Source organism: Astatotilapia calliptera, chromosome 12 (genome assembly GCF_964374335.1).
Source record: "Astatotilapia calliptera chromosome 12, fAstCal68.1, whole genome shotgun sequence".
Taxonomy (NCBI): Eukaryota; Metazoa; Chordata; class Actinopteri; order Cichliformes; family Cichlidae; genus Astatotilapia; species Astatotilapia calliptera.
In genome coordinates this window covers 40,207,746-40,233,375 of record NC_137433.1, presented here as the reverse complement: position 1 = coordinate 40,233,375, position 25,630 = coordinate 40,207,746, and the positions used below count along the sequence as shown (strand labels likewise).

At 44.9% G+C, this 25,630-nt stretch overlaps 2 protein-coding genes across 10 annotated transcripts in view; one reads left to right on the top strand and one right to left on the bottom strand.

Annotated features, from left to right (window-relative positions):
- LOC113033424 (regulator of G-protein signaling 3-like) overlaps positions 1 to 1,720 on the bottom strand; it is a 30,286-nt gene extending 28,566 nt beyond the window's left edge. For 4 of the 9 annotated variants that reach the window (XM_026187200.2, XM_026187201.2, XM_026187202.2 and 1 more), the window contains exon 1: positions 1,533 to 1,720. In XM_026187200.2, the coding sequence (XP_026042985.2) occupies positions 1,533 to 1,564 (32 nt within the window). In that variant the 5' untranslated portion in view covers positions 1,565 to 1,720. The remainder of the gene's footprint in view (positions 1 to 1,532) is intronic. The other 5 variants (XM_026187205.2, XM_080287501.1, XM_080287502.1 and 2 more) reach the window with 2 other exon arrangements.
- Positions 1,721 to 3,033: 1,313 nt separating this feature from the next.
- fibcd1a (fibrinogen C domain containing 1a) lies at positions 3,034 to 16,367 on the top strand. The gene is made up of 9 exons (XM_026187206.2): positions 3,034 to 3,253; positions 4,175 to 4,253; positions 7,405 to 7,520; positions 7,597 to 7,957; positions 8,604 to 8,736; positions 12,926 to 13,062; positions 14,584 to 14,680; positions 15,705 to 15,884; positions 15,961 to 16,367. The coding sequence occupies exons 1-9, from the start codon at positions 3,237 to 3,239 to the stop codon at positions 16,215 to 16,217; spliced, it is 1,377 nt and encodes a 458-aa protein (XP_026042991.1). The 5' UTR covers positions 3,034 to 3,236; the 3' UTR covers positions 16,218 to 16,367.
- The last annotated feature ends 9,263 nt before the right edge of the window (positions 16,368 to 25,630 follow it).

Sequence of the window (25,630 nt, the reverse complement as noted above, 5' to 3'; positions counted from 1 at the left end):
AACTGATTTCAAACAACTGCAGTTCAAAGCTGGAGTAAACACCAGCTGTTAGCTGCTGATGGTGGAGATCGTGGCTAAGCTCCACCCTGACTGGCTGTCCGAGCTGAGGTAGGGACAGTCTGGAGGGACAAGGTCAGGAAACGGGCGTAACTTCTGTCACCAGAAGACACTCCAGACACTGAGAGGTGAAGAAGCCAATGAGAATGAAGGTCTCCTTTGCTATCTGGCATGAACCAGAGCCCACCCAGCTCCAACTATCTGCGTGGGGACGTCGAAACCTGTGCTGGGGAAAGCTCTGGGCACTGCAACCAGTTATAATGATTAACGGCACTCAAAATAAAAGCAGTAGAAAAGTTACCGATTGACATGATTTGAGAGCTGTTTGTGCAGACTGAGTGGAACGAAGCAGGTGGAGAAACAGCCGCTGCCTTAGACGCATGAAGCTGGGTAACAGCTCGGGTGTGCGTGTGTTTCGGTGTCACAAGCTGTTCTGCCATTTCCTAGGTTAGGGTTGGGCTTCTGAAGTGACCAGTTTACCTCGACCCGTGTCATCGAGCAGCTCACAGGATCGGCCCGGCTGATCCGTCTACTCGGCTTTGGACCGTTATCACAAAGTTTTCAAACAGACGGAGCTCAGGGCGGCCAGCAGAATGAAAGAGGAGAGACACCGGGGGGTCAGCTTCTTCACGGTCAGATGACAGCTCATTTTTTTTATTAATCCTTTATTTATCCAGGTAAAAAAAATCGCATTGAGATTAAAAATCTCATTTCCAAGAGAGACCTGGCATCATGGCAACAAAAAGCTCATCAGATGTAGGTGAATTTAATATCTCAGGCCGGTATAGCCGCAAGCAAGCCGTGTTTTTAAATGGATCTTGTTAACATTCACAGCCCATAATGAGTATCCAGGCATATATGGAGGTTTGTATAAGAATGAGCTGTGTGTGTGTACATGTACATGGCTGTATTAGGTTCTTGAGCTTTACTAGGGTTGGTCATGTTCCTTCCACTGGTTCGTGAGCCGACAGGATGCGTGTAGAGCTGCACGCCATCGTCATTAATTCAGGTCAGATGTTCACAGAGGTTAGCATGTGCCCTGTGCTGGGGGGGATGTTTCTCAGAGTCTGCATTTCTGTTTCTTTGTTAAACACGTTTTATGCACAGAGGACAACAGATGGGAACCCGGCACCGTTACACTACAGGTCTGGGCAAACTGAGTGCTTAATTGCTAAATGGCGGATGGGTCAGACATAAACCATCGGCAGGATATCGTACTCCTGCAGGAAACTGATTGGAAAGATACATTTCATATAAGGTGGACTGAGAAAGTAACTCCAGGGTTCAGCCTGCATTTTCTGTACAACCAACTTTCTTCTCATCGAGGTAACTTCAGAGCAGTTTGGATTCTTTGCTCACCAAATCTGAATTTTTTTCTTTCTTTTTCAAACTTTAGATTTTTCATTTCTTTTGACGTTTTTTTTCCTGGAGCCCTTTCAAGTTACAATATTCCTAATGTTGAGGTTCAGTCTCACCTTTTTCTGCTGCAGAGAGAAGCCGAGTCCATCCGTCCAACATACAAACTCCACAGCTAACCAACCTGACTATCCAACTGTGTAACCAGCTAACTAACCCTAACGACTGACCCCAGAGCAGCAGCAGTCCAACGTCTCTCCTCTTTGTCTCTGTTTGTTTCTTCAGCTTCTCTGAAGGAAAGAAATTCAAACAGCTTAGAATTTTAACCTTGTCAGCTTCCAGCAAGCATACCCACCTGCTTCCTGTCTGCTCTTTCAGAATGAAAGCTCCTGCTCAACCTGCTGTACTGGAAACATCTGTCTCCTCCTTTTCAAACATGTAGAAGAGCACGAGTCTGTCCAATCAGAGCAGCTCAGTGAGTTTATAATGTGCAGCAGTGGCTTCAGAGCCTGAGTCACAGGCACAGAGTTTTACTTTGGAGGGCCCTGCCTGATTTCCTGTGTGGTTGAGATGAAATTCACATTCAATGTCACATTACTGCCTGCTGCACACACACACACGTTAGTCATTAACGGGGGGGTCAACATGTGGAAGCAGCTCCTCCAATCAGAGCGCAGCATGTGATTAACACGGTAACCACAAGTATGTCAGAGGGAGGAAACTAACCACATGACCTGAAATCTGTGGACACGCCAATGGGTTCAATGAGTTCCCAGTGCTGAACTTTCTAAGAAGAATGTGGAGGTCAGAGGTCAGCACACAGATGGCTGCAGGAGGAGGAAACAAACGCGTCTGCGGTTCATTTCAAACATAACGAGGAGCTCGGTGTCCACCAGAGGATCACCCCACATCTCAGCCACACACGGCGCCTTTGGACACTCAGTTTGTCCCAGCTGTCACAGTGTAGGGTCTGGATGATGTCACAGAGAGCGGGTCCCCTGATGCAACATTCAGTTTGGTACAGTGGGCAGACACGCTAACGTGTTCACACATTTAACCAAAGAAGCCACCTTAAGACATGTTCTGCCAGTCTCAGCCCTTATATGGTCGTCTCAGGCACAGAAGCTCCGCCCCTCAGCTGACTGTCTTCAGGCTCTGGCTGGCATCATTGTCCTCTGTTAGAACGAGCATGGCTCTGCCTGGCTCACCTTCTCTGTGTACGTTCTTCCTTTAGCATCATTCAGTCTCTGTCCTGTGCTGATCACGTTCAGTGGGACGACTGGATAAGCGCTCGACTCTGTGTCTGTTTAACCCGGAGTGACTGTCCGGCACTACGTCCCAGTAAGACCGAGGCCGTGCTTACCTGTGAACTAGCATCAGTCAGAGTTCATGTCGTCTGGTTCACATATTACATCTGCAGCAGGGCTCGGTGTCACAGAAAGAAGCATTATTTTGAACTGTGACTCATGCTAAGCTGCTCTCAGAGTCCAACAGTAAGAATGGAAATAAGGGAGCTGTGTGTCATGTGTTGGTTCAGACTGAGCGTGCTCAGAGCGTGAGCTGCAATCACACTTCAGTCCTGAGGTGGCACTGTGACCGCCTCCAGCCGGTAAAGCCGATCAGATCAGCGCTCTCTCTCTCTGAGCCAGGGTCTCTCGCTCCTCCCGGCAGCAGATGGTCTCTCTCTCTTGCCCTCGCCCGCCCTCTTGCTCGCCCACTGGCAGATGGTCTCTCTCTCTCTCTCTGAGGATGACAGAACGTGCCAGGCGTCGTCGAGCAGAGAGGCAATAAAGTTTACAGTGATTTGAATTTAGAATTTTTGAATGTTGGCGGCCGACAGGTGAGTTATTGATTACTGATGTCAGCGTGCGATCACATGGTCAGCAGGTCATGGGTTAAACACTCAGACTGTGGATTCACATTAGAGCATTTATATTTATGAAACGTTTGAGCTTCTGTTTGTGTGTTAGCTGTTATGTTTCTTTGTGTTCTGGTTGTTTCATGTTTTGCTGTAAGAACACATGATTTTACCAACTTTGGGGATGAATGATGTTAATTGGATTTTATTGTCCTGTTTTCTGTTTGAACAAATAGCATCACCTGTTTTTGACTTTCAGGCTTCAGAGCTCAGTCGTGAGGCTGTGCTGTCACAGTGACATGTTCAAAGTTGGTGTTGATCTGCTGGATTAAAGCAAAGATGACCTCTGAACTTTGTTCTCTAACGTGGTGCCTTTAAAGACCAGCTCAGTGTTTGGAACGAATCTGTTTCCTCTATTAGCTCCTCACTGACAGTAAAATCTGTCAAAATGTGTGGTGCTGTGTCAACACACCAACACCAGCAGGCTTTCTTTAGTGGAAGCACCTGCACAGGTTTGAGGTTGGGCACTGGCAACACGTCAGTGGAAAACAAGGACAACCCGCCAAGTGAGCAGCTGGTTTCCTAGCACAGGTTCAGGACGTCACTGAGGAGCATCTGCTGCTAATGAACCCGTTATGGTGCCATCGTAAACACCCTAAAAGGGTCAGGAGGTCTGACACGTCACTACAGAGGTCAAGTGTTAGGGGTCTGTCACTGCTGAGGTTATATCCGGTAATGGGCAGGTGTCTCAGGAAAGGTTTGAGGTTTAGAGTTCAGTGAAGTCACTGATGAAGTTCTGGGGACGCCGAAAAGGAGCTGGACAGGGGTCAGGGATCAGGGGTCAGGAAGGGGTCACTGAGGAGGTAAGCGGAGGAATAACCTCAGACTGTGTTTGTGTTCTAGGATGATGCTGAGTGATCGGTGGACCATCATGAACAACAGCAGCTCAGAGCTCGACAGCAAGCGGCCAAACAAGCACAAGGTATCTCCACGTTAGCCGTTAGCACCTAGCTGCGTTGGCTCAGACAGCAGAGAGCCGCGCAGAGTTAAGTCGTGTTAATCTGGAGTTAAACTGTCAGATCAGCGCAGGAGTAATCTTCAGCATATGTCGGCTTTACTGCAGATTACACCCTTCAGGAGCATGCAGGATCTTCACGCCACTTCTAACTAGAGATGGCACGATACCACTTTTTTATGTCCAATACCGATATCATAAATTTGGATATCTGCCGATACCGATATGAATCCGATATAGTGTTTTTTAATCAATAAAACAGTTTTTTGAATATCTTGCTGCATTTTGTATAAGTTCATACTAAAGTTTAAATAAACAACAACACTAAAGCTATTCTGTTATACTGTATGCAAAAAATACAACAAAATATGTCATAGATCAGCAACACTGGTCAATCTAATAAACTTAAACCTGCTCCATCCTCCCTATTCTGGTATTTTAAAGAGTAAGCAACCTGACTAATAGGGTTGCAAACTCCCAGCAAAAAAAAAAAAAAAGGGAACCACCCCCCACCCTCCACCTCATGATGCTTAATCGACGTAATCAACTTTAATTTGATGCAGTGTGAAAAAAAAATGCACAGAAATAAATTATTTTTCAAGAATAATTAAATAGATTCAACATCTTTCTTCTACAGAACTGCAGACTGCACAGATGGTACCTTCCCAAAGAAAAAGTACTATAGCTTACTAGGGTATATTAGACTTAATAGTTACTATATACAGTAATGGACTTCTATACATTTTATATCAGATTAAAACTTTGGGTGTAAGATTCAGATAATTATTTATTAAAAGCTCGACATTTTAAATGAGAATAAGAAAGAAAAGTATGTCTTTGTGCCCCCTTTTCCCTGTTCATGCCCTATCGGCCCCCCTGGCTAAACTTTGCTAGATCCGCCCCTGCACAGTTACCAGCGTCAGCTGTAGAAAAAGATCCTGGTGTAGAAAGTAATATTAAATACATTCTAACAACAGCTTATCAAGCTTAAACGTGCTGCTGTTGTTCAGCCGCTGGTTTCCTCTTTCTGGTGCAAAGTGGGCCAAAAACAAACAAGAGAGACGATCAGCTGATCATTGATCAGTTTCGTGATTGAAGTAGCAGCAAGAAGAGGCAGTCGCTCCATATATCGTTTGTTAAGCTTAACGCTGGAATGCTTTACAAACATTCAGAGATGAACTTACACACTTGCTTTACTTCTCTCGGGGAAAACTTCCTCGGAGATGAAATGCTGATTTGGTAGCGAGGCTACAAACACACACAGCCGCTCTATCCCATGACGCATACTGCTCCGACGTGCTACGGTTATGAGCCGAGTTACGCCGTGTCGCAAGTTTTGTGAGGTGCTTTTTTGATATTTAATGGATCGGATTACATTTTTTATTTCTCTCGGATATCCGATCCAGTAATTTAGGTCAGTATCGGACCGATACCGATGCATAATATCGGATCGGTCCATCTCTACTTCTAACCCTCACACACGCTCTGACAGGAAGCTGCACACAAAATGCACTGCCCTAACACGGAGCGTCATGACTGCCGCCGCCATGTTGGTTTTGATTTCAGGAAGTGACCACATTTGGATGAGAGAGTAATAAACTACCAGCAGAGGCGGGCAGAGTAGCCAAAACATTGTACTCAAGTAACTGTAGCGCTACCACAACATGGTTTTACTCAAGTAAAAGTAAAAAGTAGCCATCCAAGAAATTACTCGAGTAAGAGTGAAAAAGTATTTAGTAAAAAAGGCTACTTGAGTAATCAGTAACTGATCATAACATCTGATTTAATGTTTAACAATGAGATAATCAGACAGACACATTTTAAAGACTGAAAAGCAACAAAACAATAATAAAGCTAAGCAGAAAAAAGAAATATTAGGGCAGGTAGACATTATCTACCCCAGTATTTATATATTACTTCTGCAAATGTCACAGCAGAGAGTAACATTAACACAACAAGTCTGACTTATAACCTGCAGGTTTGTGTCTGTCGCCTGCATTTTTGGTTAAAACGTGTTCATTACTCATCCACTGATGTTACTCACACTGAGTAGCCAGAATAAGAGTAGTGATACTTCATAATAATATTACTCAAGTAAAAGTAAAAAGTACAGTTGTCATGGTCCTGAGCCTGCCGACTCAGTGTTTTGTGTTTCCTTATGCTTTTGTTCATTCCGAGTATGTATGCTGTGGTGATTTGCCATTTGTTAGGTTTCTGTTCTTTGCCTGCCTGCTCCCACTTCTCTGTGTTCCCTCCGTCTGTCCATGGTGTCACACTGTCTGCTTGTGAATCTGTCTGTTTAGTTCTGTGTCTTGTCTGGTTCTGTGTCTGTGAGTTTCCTGTTTTATTGTGAAGGTCTCTGTCTGATGTGAGTGTGTTCAGTTTACGTTTCCCCCTGTCCCGTCAGCTCTGATTTCTCCCAGCTGTGTTGCCCTCCTGTCTCTCATCCCCTGATTACTGGTGTGTGTATTTAAGCCCTGTGTGTTCTCCTGCGTTACTCTGTGTTCCACGGTGTCCTGTTCCTTGTCTGCGGCTCTCTGCCTTGCATCCCTTTTGGTATCTTCTCAGGTTGGGTTTCTTTAGTTATTGTCCTCCCTCATTGCCTGTTTTGCCACCACTCCACTTTGTAAATAAACATCACGAGCATTATCATCCACTGCTTGCATTTTGGGTCCTTTCTCCCTCCAACACCACACGGCTCGCCTTGGCAGCCGTGACAACAGTCTAGTAAAACTACTCCAAAAAGTACTTTTTTCTTAAATGTTACTCATGTAAATGTAATTAGTTACTACCCACCTCTGCCTACCAGCTAATGCTAACTAGCCTGGTTGTCAGACTTCATCACACAAACACACAGATACCTGCTAATTAGTAAGATCCAATCACAATCCAGCAACAGGAGATTCAGTTCCCGGTGAGATGGTTCGGTTTTTAGCATCACATGACCCTGAGCTGTCGTCTTCTGGCTAATGTTGCTTGTGCTAGTTTGTCTGCTAATATGGACCCTCCTTAGAGGTTGGTAAACTCTGTGCTGATCTAAATTATGTTATCAGGTAATGTTACAAGCTATCTATCAACAGCTATCTGTAACTTAGCGTTTGTCTGTGTGTGTTCGTAGAAGGTGTGCAGCTTCCTGTTATGGTCTGGTGGCACGTTGGTCATCATCGCAGTCATTGTTGCAGCAACAGTTGCCATCTTGTACCTGAACCACTATCCTCTACCCTTCATCAGCAGGTAACACACCTGTACATGTCTCTCTTTCCTTCCTTCTGCCTGTCTAAATATAAATCTGGGATTGTCATGGTTACAGGGGGGAAGTGTCCTCATCTGTAGTTTCAACCAATCCCAAAGAGTCTGGGCCCCTGGTGACAGTGTCACGTGTTGCAGACGGAGAGCCAATCAGCATCTTCCTGGACCCAAACTGTCCGGACTTTAGTGAGCACTTCCTCCGATGGGAGGTGCTGCAGAGCTCGCTGCTACGGGCGCTGACCAATTACAATGCAGATGATTGGCAGGACCACGGATTTGTCCAGAAGCTGGAGGAGGAGCTAAAGGTGTTATTAGGCCACACCCACAACCTGAGAGTGGAAGCTGATTCGCTGAAAAGAGGCCAAGGTGTTCTGGACCAACGATTGGACAGACTGCAGAGTGAACAGAGCCGCATCGTCAAGGTATGAATCAAAGTAATTAAAATGTAATTGAATGAATGAAATAGGAATGCACTGCTGGAAGAGAGTGAAATGCAATTTTATTTAAGTTAAATGAAAGAGAAGACCGACATCCCCTAGGCAACATTAAATAAGACACGAAACTGATACAATATCAAAATATCGAGTTTGTACACAAATGAGGCATCTGTCATGGTGATATAGATACATATGGATTACAAAAGAATACATAATCCAGTCTTTAAGTCTGACGTCATTAGCTGTTTCCAGGTCCAAACTCTGCTTCAGGTCCCAAAGTCAAACGAACACTGCAGCATCACTGAGTTAAAAACTGTCTAAATTCTTTCATCTTTAATAAAATGATCAGCGTTGCTGTTTTACCAGGTGTAACAATTAAGTTTAACATCCAGGCATCCATGAAAACAGAATTTATTACATTTAATGTTGTTAGAAGTTAGCTCGCTAGCTTCCAGCTAAACATGATATAGCATGTTCTGAGTGAGAGACTTCTGAAACAATTCAAATGTACAGCTCTGATCAACCTGAAGTCCACTGTCATCTCCTTTCCTTTGGCAGCAAGGCAAAGCTAGGTTGTTGTTACTGGTCTTATATTACTAAACAGTCCCTCCCTCTTTGTGTACCTGTACAGGTGATGTCTGACAATCACTCAGGTGTGTTGAAGTTGGTGGCAGGTTTCAGTGATTCTCTGCTCAGCCTGCAGAGGGAGACAGATAGTCTGAGGAGCCTGAAGAGTGAGCTGAGCAAAGACAGCACTCTCAGAGGTAACGCACACGCGCACACACACACACGCGCACACACACACACGCACACACACACACGCGCACACACACACGCGCACACACACGCGCACACACGCACACACAGGTGAATCACAGGTAGATGTTCTACATTTCAGAATAATTTCCATCATTTTCCCAGCTGGCTCATTACATTTGAAATCTGCTTTTGTTTACACATTTCCTGCTCGATTGTCTCCCATTTTTGTTACAAAGTTTTGGTTTGAACATTTATGATGTTAAATTTTAGCTTCATATTACAAATAAATGTTTTTACCTTCAAAGTGAATCAGAATCTGTATCTGAACAGATACATAAAAAAATGTCTGCAGACTGAAAATCTGAGCAAAAGTCCAACATTCCAGAAAAGTCCCAAATCACCAGCTCGTACCACGTCCTCATTTTTACTTTGACAGCATTTCTAGTAGATCATGGCAGATGGCGTGAGCCTGAATGGAGGCCTTGGTTTGGGGACGGCCTCAGAGGGGCCCGACGGTGGCAGATCCCCGTGCACTCACGAGAAGTGCATGAATAGTAAAAGGGAGGCAGGATGAACAGCTTGTAGTGTAACTAGGAACCATTTCTGAATGGTATATAGTTCAGCCAACCGTCAGGCGTCTCAGGAGGGGAAAGCGGTGCTCTACCTGCACTGTGTATAGTGCTGGCGGAGCGCTGCTGACGTCAACTGAGAAAATAGTCAGGCGGTGGAAGGAATACTTCGAGGACCTCCTTAATCCCACTGACACGTCTTCCGAGGAGGAAGCAGAGTCTGAGGATGAGGGGAATGACCCGCCAATTTCCGGGGGCGAGGTCACTGAGGCAGTTAAACAACTCCTTGGTGGCAGAGCCCCTGGTGTTGATGAGGTCCACCCCGAGTTCCTGAAGGCTCTGGACGTTGTAGGGCTGTCCTGGTTGACACGCCTCTGCAATGTTGCATGGAGATCAGGGGCAGTACCCGTGGACTGGCAGACCGGGGTGGTGGTCCCCATCTTTAGGCCCTACCCTGTTCTCATTATATATGCTTCCTTTAAGTGCTATCTTTGAGAAATACCACATTGCTTTTCATTATTATGCCGACGACATCCAGATCTATTTTGAGTTAAATGATGATCTAGCTCTGTCCTTGAGTAGCTTTCGAGAGTGCATGTGTGAGGTCAAGCAATGGCTTCTGGCAAATACTCTTATCCTTAATGATAAGAAAACTGAAATTATGATCTTTGGCAGTGACGCTCTCCGTGCCAAACTTCATGATGCCTTTGGTTTTCTCACTAGCTCCTTCTCTGACACTGTTAGGAATCTGGGTGTGCTACTTGACAGCTCATTTAAACTTGATAAACAAGTGTCTGCTGTCGTCAGATCCAGTTTTTACCAACTTCGCCTTATTTCTAAGGCCAAACACTACATCCCGCACAATGATCTGGAAAAGCTCATCCATGCCTTTGTAACGTCAAGGCTAGATTATTGTAATTCACTTTATTTTGGTCTCCACTCTACCCTTCTACATAGATTACAGACAGTCCAGAATGCCGCTGCACGCATTCTAACTAAAACTAAGAAGTTTGCTCACATCACTCCCGTCCTTGCTGATCTGCACTGGTTGCCTGTGAAATTTCGTATTCAATTTAAAATTCTGTTGCTTACTTTTAAAATTACTAATAACACAGGACCAAGCTATCTTAAGGAACTCTTAAACTCATATGCTCCTGCGAGGGCTTTAAGATCATCCTCACAGTTATTGTTGGTTCAGCCCAGATCTCGTTTGAAGTCTAGAGGTGATCGAGCGTTTGCTCTAGCTGCACCTGAGCTGTGGAATAATCTCCCGATTGGCATCCGGGCGTCTGATTCTATTCAATCTTTTAAATCACGGCTTAAAACATATCTGTTTGAACTTGCTTTTTCTACCAGTTAAATCCTGGCCTTGTTTGCAGTGAGTTATTCTATTAATTTTTCTGTTTGTCTTGCGTTGTCTATGTTCTCTATCACTGTGTTTGATGGTACAGCTTTACTTTGCTATAGCTATGTGCTATAGTTTACTCTTATTAGTGGTTTTTACCTGTGAACATAATTCCACACTTATATGACTCTGATATTATAGTGTTAATTGTTTTATTCTTTTATTCTTTTATGTAAAGCACTTTGGCATGCCCTTGGCTTTTAAATGTGCTCTATAAATAAAGATTGTTGTTGTTGTTGTTGTTGTTTAAGAAGGGGGACCGGAGGGTGTGTTCCAACTACAGGGGGATCACACTCCTCAGCCTCCCTGGGAAAGTCTATGCCAGGGTGCTGGAAAGGAGAGTTCGTCCGTTAGTCGAACCTCGGATACAGGAGGAACAATGCGGTTTTCGTCCTGGCCGTGGAACACTGGACCAGCTCTTTATCCTCTCGAGGATACTTGAGGGTGCATGGGAGTTTGCTCAACCAGTCTACATGTGTTTTGTGGACTTGGAGAAGGCATTCGACCGTGTCCCTCGGGGTGTCCTGTGGGAGGTGCTGCGGGAGTATGGGGTGTCTGGCCCATTGCTACGGGCCATTCGATCCCTATATAACCGTTGCAAGAGCTTGGTTCGCATAGCCGGCAATAAGTCGGACTCGTTCCCGGTGGGTGATGGGCTCCGCCAGGGCTGCCCTTTGTCTCCGGTTCTGTTCATAATTTTTATGGACAGGATTTCTAGGCGCAGCCAAGTGGCGGAGGGCTTTCGCTTTGGTGGCCTCAGAATCTCATCTCTGCTTTTCACGGATGATGTGGTTCTGTTGGCTTCATCGGGTGAGGGCCTCCAGCTCGCACTGGAACGGTTCGCAGCCGAGTGTGAAGCAGCGGGAATGAGGATCAGCACCTCCAAATCTGAGGCCATGGTTCTCAGCCGGAAAAGGGTGGAGTGCCCACTCCGGGTCGGGATGAGTTCCTGCCCCAAGTGGAGGAGTTCAAGTATCTCGGGGTCTTGTTCGCGAGTGATGGGAGAAGGGAGCCGGAGATCGACAGACGGATTGGGGCTGCAGCTGTAGTGATGCGGACGCTGCACCGGTCCGTCGTGGTGAAGAGGGAGCTGAGCGAAGCTCTCAATTTACCGGTCGATCTACGTCCCTACCCTCACCTATGGCCACGAGCTGTGGGTAGTGACCGAAAGAACGAGATCGCGGATACAAGCGACAGAAATGAGCTTCCTCCGAAGGGTGGCTGGCCTCTCCCTTAGAGATAGGGTGAGAAGTTCGGCCATCCGGGAGGAGCTCAGAGTAGAGCAGCTGCTGCTCCACATCGAAAGGAGCCAGCTGAGGTGGTTCGGGCATCTGGCAAGGATGCCCCCTGGGCGCCTCCTGGGTGAGGTGTTCCAGGCATGTCCCACCGGGAGGAGGCCCCGGGGCAGACCCAGGACACGCTGGAGAGATTATATCTGTCGGCTGGCCTGGGAACGCCTTGGTGTTCCCCCGGATAAGCTGGAGGAGGTGGCTGGGGAGAGGGAGGTCTGGGCCTCTTTGCTTAGGCTGCTGCCCCCGCGACCCGGCCTCGGATAAAGCGGATGTAGATGGATGAATGGATGGATGGATATAGTTCAGTTTCACAGTACAGCAACATTTTGAACACAAAACATTTTAACCTGAATTCTCAAACGTCACTTCAGAGTGATAGCACAAATGCACATATTTAACTGAGTGATGTCCTCGGTTATAATGAGCCTTTTGTCTTCGCTTTTCTCCTCCCCGTCCCTCGGTCCTGTCCGTTCTCACCATAATTACTTAAAAAGTAAAATAAATAATAAAGATTGAATAAACTATGAAAATCACGTGGACGAGTACACGAAAAGCCAAAATGGTCCGTGTGGGAACACAAATCTATTGGGACTAGTTCTGGACGGTACAGTGTCAGACAGGAAAGGCAAAAAAAGTCCAAAACTCCAGGATTGTGTGTTTTTGGCTCAGACTGCCTCCTCGAGTTTGTGTGTTTGTGGTACAGCCTTCATGTTATCGACGAGCCTTTGTATAATAACAGCTATCTAACACACTAACTGACCTGTGAGTCACTGACTGTGCATGCAGACCTGTTGATTTCAGATGAATGACACACAAATAAAGAAGATAAGTAGCTGTCACCTGAGTCCAGGTGTGTCTGACAGGTGGACAGAGTGACCTCCACAGACACACCTGTGTTGCTGATGATGTCATTTCCCCTGTCCCTCAGCTGTCAGACCCAGGGACTGCAGCGACATCCTGAAATCTGGTGTCTCTCAGGATGGCGTTTACTCCGTGTTTCCAACCCACGACCCCAATGGCTTCATGGTTTACTGCGACATGAGCACAGATGGAGGAGGCTGGACGGTACACACACACACACACACACACACACACACACACACACACACACACACACACACACACACCCTAGGTGCTAATTCGTTTGTCAGCCTGAGCTTGTTAGACACCTGCTTCGGTTTGACTAGCTTAGCATACAGGAGACCTGCAGGAGATCCTGTCACACCCAATGTTCCCTCTAAGCTGCGCGCGTGCGCAATTGCGCACTGCTGGCACGTCTCTGCGCACAAAGAAAAATCTAACCTGAATTGAAATTAAAATGAAAACTTTAACAATCCTGTTCTGCAGTGTTAGTCAGTGACTGGCTGCTCCCGTATGGGATCAGAACGATGCCACCTTATCCCACAGTCCAGCCAATGATGCGATTCACATTCGTATAGATACGCAGCTAATCAACGTCGCTGACAGGCTCTGACAGCGTCCTTATGTGCCGACACCGGTGTTTTAGCAAAGCGGCTGATGTGGAGTGAAGTCACGTTAATGACAACGTGCACAACCACTGGAGATGTGAGCAGCACAGACGAACAACTGACGGACAAAGTGTGGACTTTATACCAGTTTTTAAACTGTGTTGATCGGCCACGTAAAACCAGAGTTATGATAAAATATCTGCAATGTTTGTTTTCTTCCTGAATACTGTCGTTGTTTATATTTACTGCAGGAAGAAACGGTAAAAACTGCGTTTTATAAGGAAAACGCTCGAAAGCCTGTGAGCAAAAACAAACTCCACCCCCTCTCCCTTTCCTATTCGTCCAAAAAAAGTACCATGTCGACCAATCAAAAAATGATATGGCAACGTGGCATCTAGTTGTTAAGAAACGGGGGGAAGTTTTAGGAGTGACGGCGGAGTGGCACAAATAATTTGTGTGGCATCAGATTTGATGCAGAACAGCTGATTGTTCTGTAAATAGTTTGAAAGGTTTATTTAAAAACACCTTGGCTGCATTTTTAGGTAAACAGCTGCAAAACACTTTGTTGTTTGCATAACTCAGTTACTTTTTTGAAGAAGTAACTATATAATTAACTGCCCAGCATTGGTCATTGTTTACTGTATGTTGCAGACAGAGTTACAGACTCTCTAACAGACCACAGACTCATCATACAAGTCAGAGCTTTATGAAAAATAAATAAAGTTTTGTTTTCAAACTTGGAGTTCAAGTTATTTTTCCTTCCAGTAGTGTTAACATGCTACAGGTCATGAACAAGATTGTTTTAAGTTTTCATTGTAAGTAGGCTGAAGCAGTTAATTTAAAGTAGTCTAACATAAATGCTGTAATTTGATTACTTTAATAAACCATGTGACTTGGATGCTGGCGTGACCACACTGCACACGTCTGCTGTTGCTCACAGTGGTTCAAGGGACGCTCAGGGAGTTTGTGTGTTCGCTCAGACACGTGAAAAATTAGAGGGAACATTGATCACACTTCATCAATCACACCGATTAATTTTATCAGCACGACTGTTTCTTTAATTAAGACTGATAATGTACCTGTCAGAGGCTTCACACCTGTGTGTGTGTGCGTACAGGTGATTCAGAGGAGGGAGGACGGCTCGGTGAACTTCTTCAGAGGATGGGAGGCTTACAGGGACGGATTTGGGACAACGACTGGAGAGCACTGGCTTGGTCTGATACACACACGTTGGTTTTCCTGTGTTTGTGGGGGCCATTACTCACTGAGTGCACACACAGGAACCTGAACTTTATCCTTCTTAGCTGAAACAACGGGACACTGTTATCCAGTTTCCTCAGGTTTTTTTGAGCACACGTTGCACACCATGCTGAGATATTTCAAGCTGTCAGCTCACAGCTTTGAGAATCATCCTAAAATACTTTTTAGATGCTTAACAAAGAAAACATTCCTGTAAATATGGTCAGGTACAAGGACTGGAGTGGAACTGAATAAAAAAGTAACCAATGTCCAAGAAGAACTTCAGAAAGCTGGATTAATGTTTTAAATCAAGAAAACGAGAACTAAAGTTTTTAAATGGATGATTTAGGAGAGAAAGAAAAATATTTAAATAAAAAACACTAACCACAGAAATACTCGATACAAAACTTAGCGGTACTTCAATAAAGTACCTCAAACTGGATGTATTAAAGCTTCAGCCAAGCATGGTGTTCTTTATGTTTAACTCTTTATTCTTTGTATTTATGTATATTTCCTGAGTTGTTTGTCGGGTCATTTCACATTCAAATAATTAAAGAAGGGTTTAACCCAACCACGTCTGACCAGCCCGGGGCAAAAACAAACGTCGTGATAGGAGCTGTGCAAAACTTCAGGACCTGCTGTCATCAGTTTGAGTGATGACGGTTGGGCTGGTTTCTAATAAAACTGATCGCAGCTGGGCAACATCAGCAGCAGCTTCATGAAATGACACCTTTAATCTTCTACTTTTCACAGTAAATCTTTAACCTTGGTTGTTCCCACAGTCAGGTGGGAAAGTTTTGTTATTATTCTTTATTTTTCTAATTTCAGGTGAGAGTAACGTGTTCAAAGGTGTTTTTGTGTTTTGTCATGTAACCGAGTAGAACTTCAGGTAAAATGTTGATGGGTCCCGTGGTAAAGCGGTGAGACTGGTCCTCACAAAGACAGTGTCCAGCACACAGTTTAGAAAGCAGCACAGTGACACCTGGCTGTCTCTCTCAGGTCTGCAGAGGATCTACTCGCTCACCAGGTCAGGTGGTTCCGAGCTGCGTATCGACATGGCAGACTTCGATAACGCCACAGCGTTCGCTCAGTACTCTGAATTCTCCGTTGGTCGAGACTCCGTGAACCCCGAGGAGGACGGATACCCACTGACTGTGGACGGGTACTCCGGGACTGCAGGTACCACGCGGTAACACACAGTACCACAGATTACCACACAGTACTGCACAGTACACAGCCGGGTATTTCTCTGCAGGTGACTCCCTCCTCAAGCACTCGGGGATGCGGTTCACCACCAAAGACCGCGACCAGGACCAATCAGAGAACAACTGTGCGGCGTACTACCAGGGGGCGTGGTGGTACCGGAACTGCCACACCTCCAACTTGAATGGGCAGTACCTGAGAGGAGGCCACGCCTCCTACGCTGACGGTGTGGAGTGGTCCAGCTGGACTGGTTGGCAGTACTCGCTTCGCTTCACGGAGATGAAGATCCGACCCCGACCGGAGTCCTGAACCTGGGCCGAGAGCTCATGATTGGTTGTGACTGTAGATGGTTAGAGTCTGTATGACCTCCATAAGTACAATTGTAAATGATGGTAGACAGAGCGTTGATGTGTTACTTACCTTTTTTTGTTTCATCAATAAACTCATTTGACAAGACGATCCATAATCACTCTGATCGATCTTTACGATGCGGTGTTAGAGGTCACGCTCCTCTGATGGAAGTGGGTGGGTTAAATGGTAAATGGCCTGTATTTATATAGCGCTTTTCTAGTCCCTAAGGACCCCAAAGTGCTTTACATATCCAGTCATTCACCCATTCACACACACATTCACACACTGGTGATGGCAGCTACGTTGTAGCCACAGCCACCCTGGGGCGCACTGAGGCGAGGCGAGGCTGCCGGACACTGGCGCCACCGGGCCCTCTGACCACCACCAGTAGGCAACGGGTGAAGTGTCTTGCCCAAGGACACAACGACCGAGACTGTCCAAGCCGGGGCTCGAACCGGCAACCTTCCGATTACAAGGCGAACTCCCAGCTCTTGAGCCACGATCGGTTAGCGCTGGGTGGAGGTACTTCCTGTGTCAAGGAGCGGTTGTTGTCTGTGGCAGTGATAGTGCGCAGCATGCATTGATGCAAGTGTTGCAGAGCAACGTGAAGGTGAAGCTTTCAGGTTACCGGTCGGTCGGGCTCGGCCATAGTCGGTGGCTAAAATCACTGTGACATCAGGGTCAGTCTTTAGGAGCCATCCTTGCAGGAAGTGACCAGCAGCAGGTGAATCCTCAGGTGAAGTCACGAGTGGGGGCAAAGGAACAGTTCCACTACTGTGTCACACTGTTACCTAGGCAACGGGAGCCTGGAGTTACTAACAATGCGCATTCACCTGCGTGGTGATTTGTCAGAGCGACTTAAGTGGGTCAGCATCTTCCTGCCACGCTTCCTGCCACGCTCTCAGACGCCACGTTACCTGACACGGCCGAACGTTGGGCTTTTGCAGAAAATTCATCCTCAAAAAGTGCACTGTGAAAAGAAACTGGATGTGGGTTCATCCAGTTTTCAGGAGAAAGCGGCAGCAGGGAGGATATTCTCGTTTGATCTAGGAGGTCAAAGTAAGTCAAATGTATGTAGCCAGCACTGTCATAACCACAAATGTAACTAAATAACATAAAACATGAGGAAATTCATTAAAAGCTTGTTTGTATTTGTTCAGCTGCTTTGTAAACGAGTCAGTGGAGTGTGCACGGCGTAAAGACGACAGCCTCGTGCCTGACGACCCACGCGGGGTTTGAACCCAGTACGAGGGACCGACAGCGACCTCTGACCTGAGGACCCGAGTGCTCGGGAAGAAGCATGAGGCCTCAGCAGGTCAGAGATCAGCTGGGGAGCTTCACCGCGCAGAGCTCGAAAAGCTCAAACTAACATTTTACATGAAACCTCAAATTTACCAACGACCGACGAGGAGAAGCCAAATCTGGAGTAACATGTGACCTCCTGTTAGTGCCGCAGCGTCGTGTGCAGTCTGAAGGCGATCCAACGCTGACTGGTTGAAACCAGTAAAAAGACGTTACAGAAGAAGTCAAAGCATGAAGAATCACCTCAGCCTCTGACACCAGCACAGGTTACAGATGTTTGAACCGTGACTCTCACACAGACTCAGCTCTCAGATACGACGCCCACATTTGTGACGGAGGAGCCTAAAGAACAGATCATGTGATGGCGAGCAATATTTCTGTTTGAACTGGACGATGTTATCATTTAACCATTATTTGATTTCTGACACAATTATTTAAAGAAGACCATTTCTAAAAGTCAGAAGCTTTGAAAGAACAGAATAACTGAATGTCATCAGCATGGAGATGATAAGGAATACTACTGTCTGATAACTTGGAGTAGAGGGAGTATATAAGGAAAAAGAGAATGGGAGCTAAACAGCACCAGTAATCCCAACAAGTCTTTGAACCTGTTTACCATCATACTGTGATCAACAGCATCAAAGGCAGAGTATAACCAGTATAACCAGTACGGAGTACCAGAGTCTGCTGCCATCAACATGTCACTACACAGTTTCACAGCAGTTTGTGGAAACCAGACTGGAAAATGTCCAAAACACTTTTTCTCCATAAAGTCGTTCAGTTGTTCTGCAACTGTTTTTTCTCACATCTTTGACACAAATGGTGATTTTGATATTGGCTGTGACTGGAACAGATGGGTCCAAATTTGGTGTCTTTAATATTGGCTCAGCAACAGCTTGTTTAAAAAGCTGAGAGCTGAGCCAGTATAAAGAGAAGTATTGATTATTTCCACAATCAAGGGGCCAACAGAGTCAAACATCCAGGAAGGAGGAAGTACAGGGTGGGCCATTTATATGGATACGCCGTAATAAAATGGGAATGGTTGGTGATATTAAAGTCCTGTTTGTGGCACATTAGTATATGTGAGGGGGCAAACTCCTCCAGATGGGCGGTGACCATGGTGGCCATTTAGAAGTCGGCCATCTTGGATACAACTTTTGTTTTTCCAATAGGAAGAGGGTCATGTGACACATCACACTTATTGGTAATGTCACAAGAACAACAATGGTGTGCTTGGTTTCAACGTAACTTTATTCTTATACCAAACAGTCAGCTCACCAAAGGTTTCGTACTCACCTCGTTCCCTAGCCTGCCCCCTGCCTGTCGGGCCTCTCTTGGACCTCGCCTCCCTCTGGACCTCCGGCTCTCACGAGGACACTCTCAGGGCTACCCCCTCCTGTATCAACTGGTTTTCACTTGCAAGTACAGTGGCTTGCAAAAGTTTTCGGCCCCCTTGAACTTTCCCACATTTTGTCACATTACAGCCACAAACATGAATCAATTTTATTGGAATTCCACATGAAAGACCAACACAAAGTGGTGCACACGTGAGAAGCTAATTCACTTTATTTACCTGCCCAGTAACTCCTCCCTCTGTTACAGAGTTTCCCATCCGTGTCCTCGTTGTGCTCCCTGTGCCCGAGTGTTGTCCCGTTTGACCCATTACTGCTCTTGTCTAGTTTCTTGATTTAAATCCATGTTCTAGTCTGAGTCTTGCTCCTTTTGTGAATAAACCTTGTAAATAGTTTATGCGCTTTTTGACTCTGCTTTTGGTCTCGAGCCTCCACTTTGTCTGTGAATATACAGAGATGGACAATTGGCAACAGCAGCGTACAAAGGACAATGATGTACATGATTTCCACAGCCAGTAATAAAACATAAATGGTAGACAGTATCCCACCTCTTTAGGTAGTGGGCAGGTCATTCATAAAAGCAGGTCACCGTAATCCAATAAATGTGAAAAGGTTGCATGAATCAAGTGTTTTCAAGTTTTCGTTTCAGCCTTGACACAAGCCTTTGAATGTGAGTTTTAAATGACAAACTCTGATCGATAATGATCCCTGATACTTTTAAGAAAATATCAGTTTCAGTTCCTTGAATGCTTTTAGTCTTAGGAGATGTAGCTAACAACTCTTTGCCATTTAAGAAAAACATGACCTTGGATTAATCTGGATGTAACACCATTTTAACTGAACAACATCAAAGGCAGCAGAAACTGCAGGGTTTATGCTACTGAAGGAGATGAGCAGTAGATAATTGTACCAAGATGGAATGCAGCGTTTGATAAATTATCACAAAAGTTGTTTATGTAAAGAGAAAAAGAGCAATGGTCCTAATATGGAGCCCAGAGGAACTCCATTGGATACTGGGAGACAAGAGGAAGAAGACCCAGCAGCGTGGACACATGTGTTCTCGCTGACAAGTACGACATGATCGCAGCCTTACACAGTGTTGGGGAGTAACAGAATACATGTACCAGTGTTACGTACTCAAAATACAAAATATGAGTAACTGTATTCTGTTACAGTTACCGTTGTTACCGTTTAAAAAGGTGGTATTCAGAATACAGTTACTTTGTTGAAATAAATGGATTACACTGCGGTCTTTTCCCGTTTTATATGTTCGGCTGAACATATGAAATACAGGTAATATGAAAATCACCTCTTTTTTGGTAATTCCACGCTGGTGGAAACCCAAACAAAACATACATTAAGAGGCTGTCTGTGTCTCAATCTAACAGCCCATGTCACCTCTACTTCAGCCCACATAATGATGTGAAGACATGTTTGTTTTTTTAATTATTATTCAAAAAATGTTTAATATGTAGGCAACAGGCAGAGTGTTACAGGCATCGCAAGGCACTGTATGTGTGTCTGTGTGTGTGTATGCAGGTGGAATTCACACAGTGGAATCCCTTTCAACACAGAGTTAAACAATGTGGAGATGGTAAGCATAAAAATGACAACATTTAACAATTCACTCTAACAATGGACCGTCAAAGCCTGTAGCCTGATGGGCAGTGTAGTCCGTGCTGCAGGGAGAAAGGACTGCTGTACCCGTGATGTGTCTGTTATTAATATATGAAGCATGTTAGATCTGGACCCTGAAGAAACAAATGCTCATTAAAACAGCTTAAAATGTATCATTTTTCTGTTAAACAACAAGGATTAAGAACATTTTATTATTTTCCAGAATTTTGTAGGATTGTTCAGATGTTTAGTCGTTTTTGAAAGACAGAATTCTGGTTCCGACCTTTTAATTAAAGAGGTTGAATGATTTCTAAAAATCAGCCAGTCGGCCTCAGATGTAGTTTTTCTGCCCTGAGCCCAGGGAGCATCTTTTTTTGAGGAGACTGGAGAGCTGAGGAGAAAACCAAAGATTGTTTTTGTCATGAATAAATAAATGGTAAATGGCCTGTATTTATATAGCGCTTTACTAGTCCCTAAGGACCCCAAAGCACTTTACATATCTAGTCATCCACACACTGGTGATGGCAGCTACATTGTAGCCACAGCCACCCTGGGGCGCACTGACAGAGGCGAGGCTGCCGGACACTGGCGCCACCGGGCCCTCTGACCACCTCCAGTAGGCAACGGGTGAAGTGTCTCGCCCAAGGACACAACGACCAAGACTGTCCAAGCCGGGGCTCGAACCGGCAACCTTCCGATTACAAGGCGAACTCCCAACTCTTGAGCCACGATCGCCCCATGAACTAGCTGTGTGCAGGCAGATGAGGACCCAAAGGCAAAACTCACGGAGACAAAAGCTGAACTCAAAATCTCTGCTTTATAGCAGGCTTCACAAAGAAACAGAACTAAACTAGGAAAGCTAAACTGAGGGAGCACAGAGAGAGGCACACAGGTTCGGGGAAGAGACACTGACAACGCCACACTGAACTGAGGGAGACGTGGACATAAATACACAGAGGATTAACGAGGGGAGCACACGGGGAACACAGGTGACACTGATAACCATAACGAGACACGGCAGGAGCAAACTGACGGGAGACTATCAAAGTAATAATAATAATAATAAACTTTATTTATAAAGCACACTTAAAAACCAAGGGTATGCCAAGGTGCTTAACAAGTAAAATAGAGTATATGAGGAGGATAATAGAAATAGGACCAAAGCAAGTACTAAATATGCAAGCAGATAACTGTCACTAATACATAGGAAAGCAACAGGTACAGAGCAAACAAGAATTTAAATGAGCATAGAAGTGCATGATATAAAATCATAAAAGAAATATTAACTAGAGGGAAAGGCAAGATTGAATAAGTGGGTTTTTAATCGTGATTTGAACAGTGCAATGGAATCAGATGCGCGGAGGTCGAGAGGAAGGGTACCGGGGCAGCCAGAGCAAAACGCACGGTCACCCCGAGACTTCAGTCGAGATCTGGGTTGGGTCAGAAGTAGTTGAGTGGCAGATCTGAGTGTTCTAACAGGAAGCACACAGAGGCAGACCAGGGGGAGAGCACGGACATAACGGGCTGAGGAAAACATGGAATAAAACACAAGGAGGGGGAACGAGGACTCACATACACAGAGGGGGCACACAGGGGGTAAAGTCAGGGGAAATCAAAGAAGCAACATCTTAACAGAACAACCCATGAACCATGGCATAAACAAAGAACAAAATACAAAAACACACAAAAACTAAGAGCGCTGGGTCAACATGACCCAGGATCATGACAGTTTCTGTATGTGACTCCACATTTGCACATGGATGTATGTTTATTTATCCTTTTAATAAAAGTGTCATAAAAACAATTCCATGTCAACTCTGCATCACTGATCAGGTGGATCAGTTATAGTCCCACGAAGCATGGAAGAAAGCTTGCTCACAGACGTAACAGCATACCATGGAACAAGTTGTTTGGATGCGACCAAACACTGGACCTGTGACCCAGTGTTCGGTGTGTTTTTTAGTTATTCTGTGAGTGTTGTTATTCGTGGGTTTTGGTTGCTGTTGCTTTGCCTTTCTCGTTTTCCTCGTCTTGCCACTCTTGTTTCCACGCTCCCCCTGTGTCCCCTCTCAGTCGTGTCCCCGTCTCAGTGTCTAGTCTGCGTCTTTGTGGTTGTCTCGTGTTTCTTTGACAGTCCCATGTCCTGTGTCAGTGTCACGGCGGGGTGCGCCGGTGTGTGTGTGGAAACAGGACCCAAAAGCAGATGACGATGAGGAGTAGTAAGGTTTTAACAGAAGGTGAAGCTTTATTGCGATGCCGGCAGGAAATAAACCAAGAGACCAAAACAAACAGGCAAAACACTAAGAAACAAAACACTAAAGGTACTAAGACCAAAAAACTATAACTATGACTGAGGTGAGCTTAAACAGACGAAAACTATAACCATGACTGCGGTGATGTAAACAGACGAACCGACAATGGCATGGAGAAAACAAAAGGCTTAAATACAGACATGAGGTGATCAGGGGAAGTGGCGACACATGGGGGAAAACAGCTGACAGACATAAACCTAATGACAGGACCAGGAGAGGAAAGCTAAATACAATGAACAAAGAACACATGACATTGCCAGAATAAAACAGGAAATACTAAAACATGACAACACAACTTAACAGACCTAATACGTGATGAATAATTACAAAACCCCAAAACATAGAAAACCAAGAACAATAACTGCCTAAACTAAAGGAAAATAGGAAATAACACAAAACTGATCACATAACAAAATGAGACAAATACAAAGAAAACTCAGAGTGCTGGGTCGGAGACCCAGCCTGTGACAGTCAGTGCATCGAGGTTTTCTTCCCCTTGTTGTGTATTCCCAGCTGTGCTCTCCTCCTGTTTCCCATCCCCTGGTTTCTTCCTGGTGTATTTCAGCCCCGTGTTTTTCTCTGTCTGTCGTGTCGTACCATTCCCATGTGTTTCCTGCATGGTCCTCTGTCGTCCTCGCACCTAGTTTCTAGCTTCCCAGTTTCCTTTCCTAGTGTCTTTGTTCCTCGTCCTTGGATTTTGTTTGTAGCATGTTTTTGCTACAGCTCAATAAAGCTGCTGTTTTGGCTTCATCCTTTCGTGTTTGTGAGTCCTGCATTTGGGTCCTACATCCTGCCTGCCACACAGCGTAGCCTGACAAAATCAGGTTTAGGAAAAAGTCCCGATCAGTGTTGGTCAAGTTACTTGAAAAAAGTAATCAGTAACTAATTACTGATTACTTCCCCAAAAAGTAATCCTGTTACTTTACTGATTACTTATTTTCAAAAGTAATGAATTACTTAGTTAATTAGTTACTTTTTAAAGACCCGATTTACAACCTGAAGAGGTGATAAATAGATCTTTCAGCCCAATTCTACTTTTTCTGCATAATCCATCATACAAAATGTAATCAAATGGAAAAGTCTCTTTTTAAAACTTGTTTTATTAGTTTTAATCTTTTAACTTTATGCATCAAGCAAAAATTTAATTATCTGCAACATTCTCTGACTTGAATAAATTAGTTTAACATTTAAACCTATTTTCTGCACATAAAATAAAATATTTTTTGTGTTTACACTCAGTCTTTCAAATAGATGCAAGTAAAACACAGCAGAAAATAAATAAAGTCAAAGACTCAGCGGTCCTGTTGCTCTATTTTCACCTGTAAAGCAGGAGTGGGGCAGGCGGAGGTTTACCCTGGTGCAGGTGTGCCGCGGTCAGTTGCGCATTACGTCGTAGCTACTCGGTGCTTGTTGGAAGTTTAGGGGTTTTTTCGCTGTAAAAAGAAGTTTTCTTCCCACGCACAGCGGACACTAATGTTTTTGTCACTTTTTATGGAATCAAACTCAAAGTAAGGTCAGTGCTTCCACGCTTTAAACGCTGCACGCTCATACTCTCTCCCACCATCGATATATGATCCATTGTTGATCTGCACACAGCTGTTCACGTCACTGTCATGAGACATTCTTGCAAAAAATCACGGTTTTAGTAACGCAGTAACGCAGCGTTCCTACGGGAAAGTAACGGTAATCTAATTACCGATTTTGCAATAGTAATCCCTTACTTTACTCGTTACTTGAAAAAAGTAATCGGATTACAGTAACGCGTTACTGCCCATCTCTGGTCCCGATCAAGCTTAAAATACAAGTAACACTTGTCACGGTTTGTGGAGATGAGAGGTGTGGACCCAGGCACAGACAAAGATGCACGAGAGTGTTTAAAGCCTTTATTAACGGTTTAACAAAACCAACAGGAAAACGACCCTCAACCTAAACTGGGAAAACAAATTGTAACATAACACGAACCAGAAACAAGAAACTAGAACCACCTGGAAATACGAGGGGATGGAGAGCAGTGGTTACACCGAGCACAGGAGGGAGACACGGCTCAACCTAATTAAACATGACGAGGCAGGGAGGAAGCAAAACAAAATAATTCAATTCAATTCAATTTTATTTATATAGCGCCAAATCACAACAAAAGTCGCCTCAAGGCGCTTCATAGATACAGAGAAAAACCCAACAATCATATGACCCCCTATGAGCAAGCACTTTGGCGACAGTGGGAAGGAAAAACTCCCTTTTAACAGGAAGAAACCTCCAACAGAACCAGGCTCAGGGAGGGGCGGGGCCATCTGCTGCGACCGGTTGGGGTGAGAGAAATTAGAGAGGATAAAGACATGCTGTGGAAGAGAGACAGAGGTTAATAACAGATATGATTCAGTGCAGAGAGGTCTGTTAATACATAGTGAGTGAGAAAGGTGACTGGAAAGGAAAAACTCAATGCATCATGGGAATCCCCCGGCAGCCTACGTCTATTGCAGCATAACTAAGGGAGGATTCAGGGTCACCTGGTCCAGCCCTAACTATATGCTTTAGCAAAAAGGAAAGTTTGAAGCCTAATCTTAAAAGTAGAGATAGTGTCTGTCTCCTGAATCCAAACTGGAAGCTGGTTCCACAGAAGAGGGGCCTGAATACAAGACATGCACCTTCAAAGTAAAACAGGAAACACAGAACACAGGGAACCGCATAACAAAACCTAAAACTAGAACTCAGGAAATACTAAAGAGCTAGACATACTGAGACAGAAACGGCGATTAACCCAACAACCATCACTAACCCAGGACCGTGA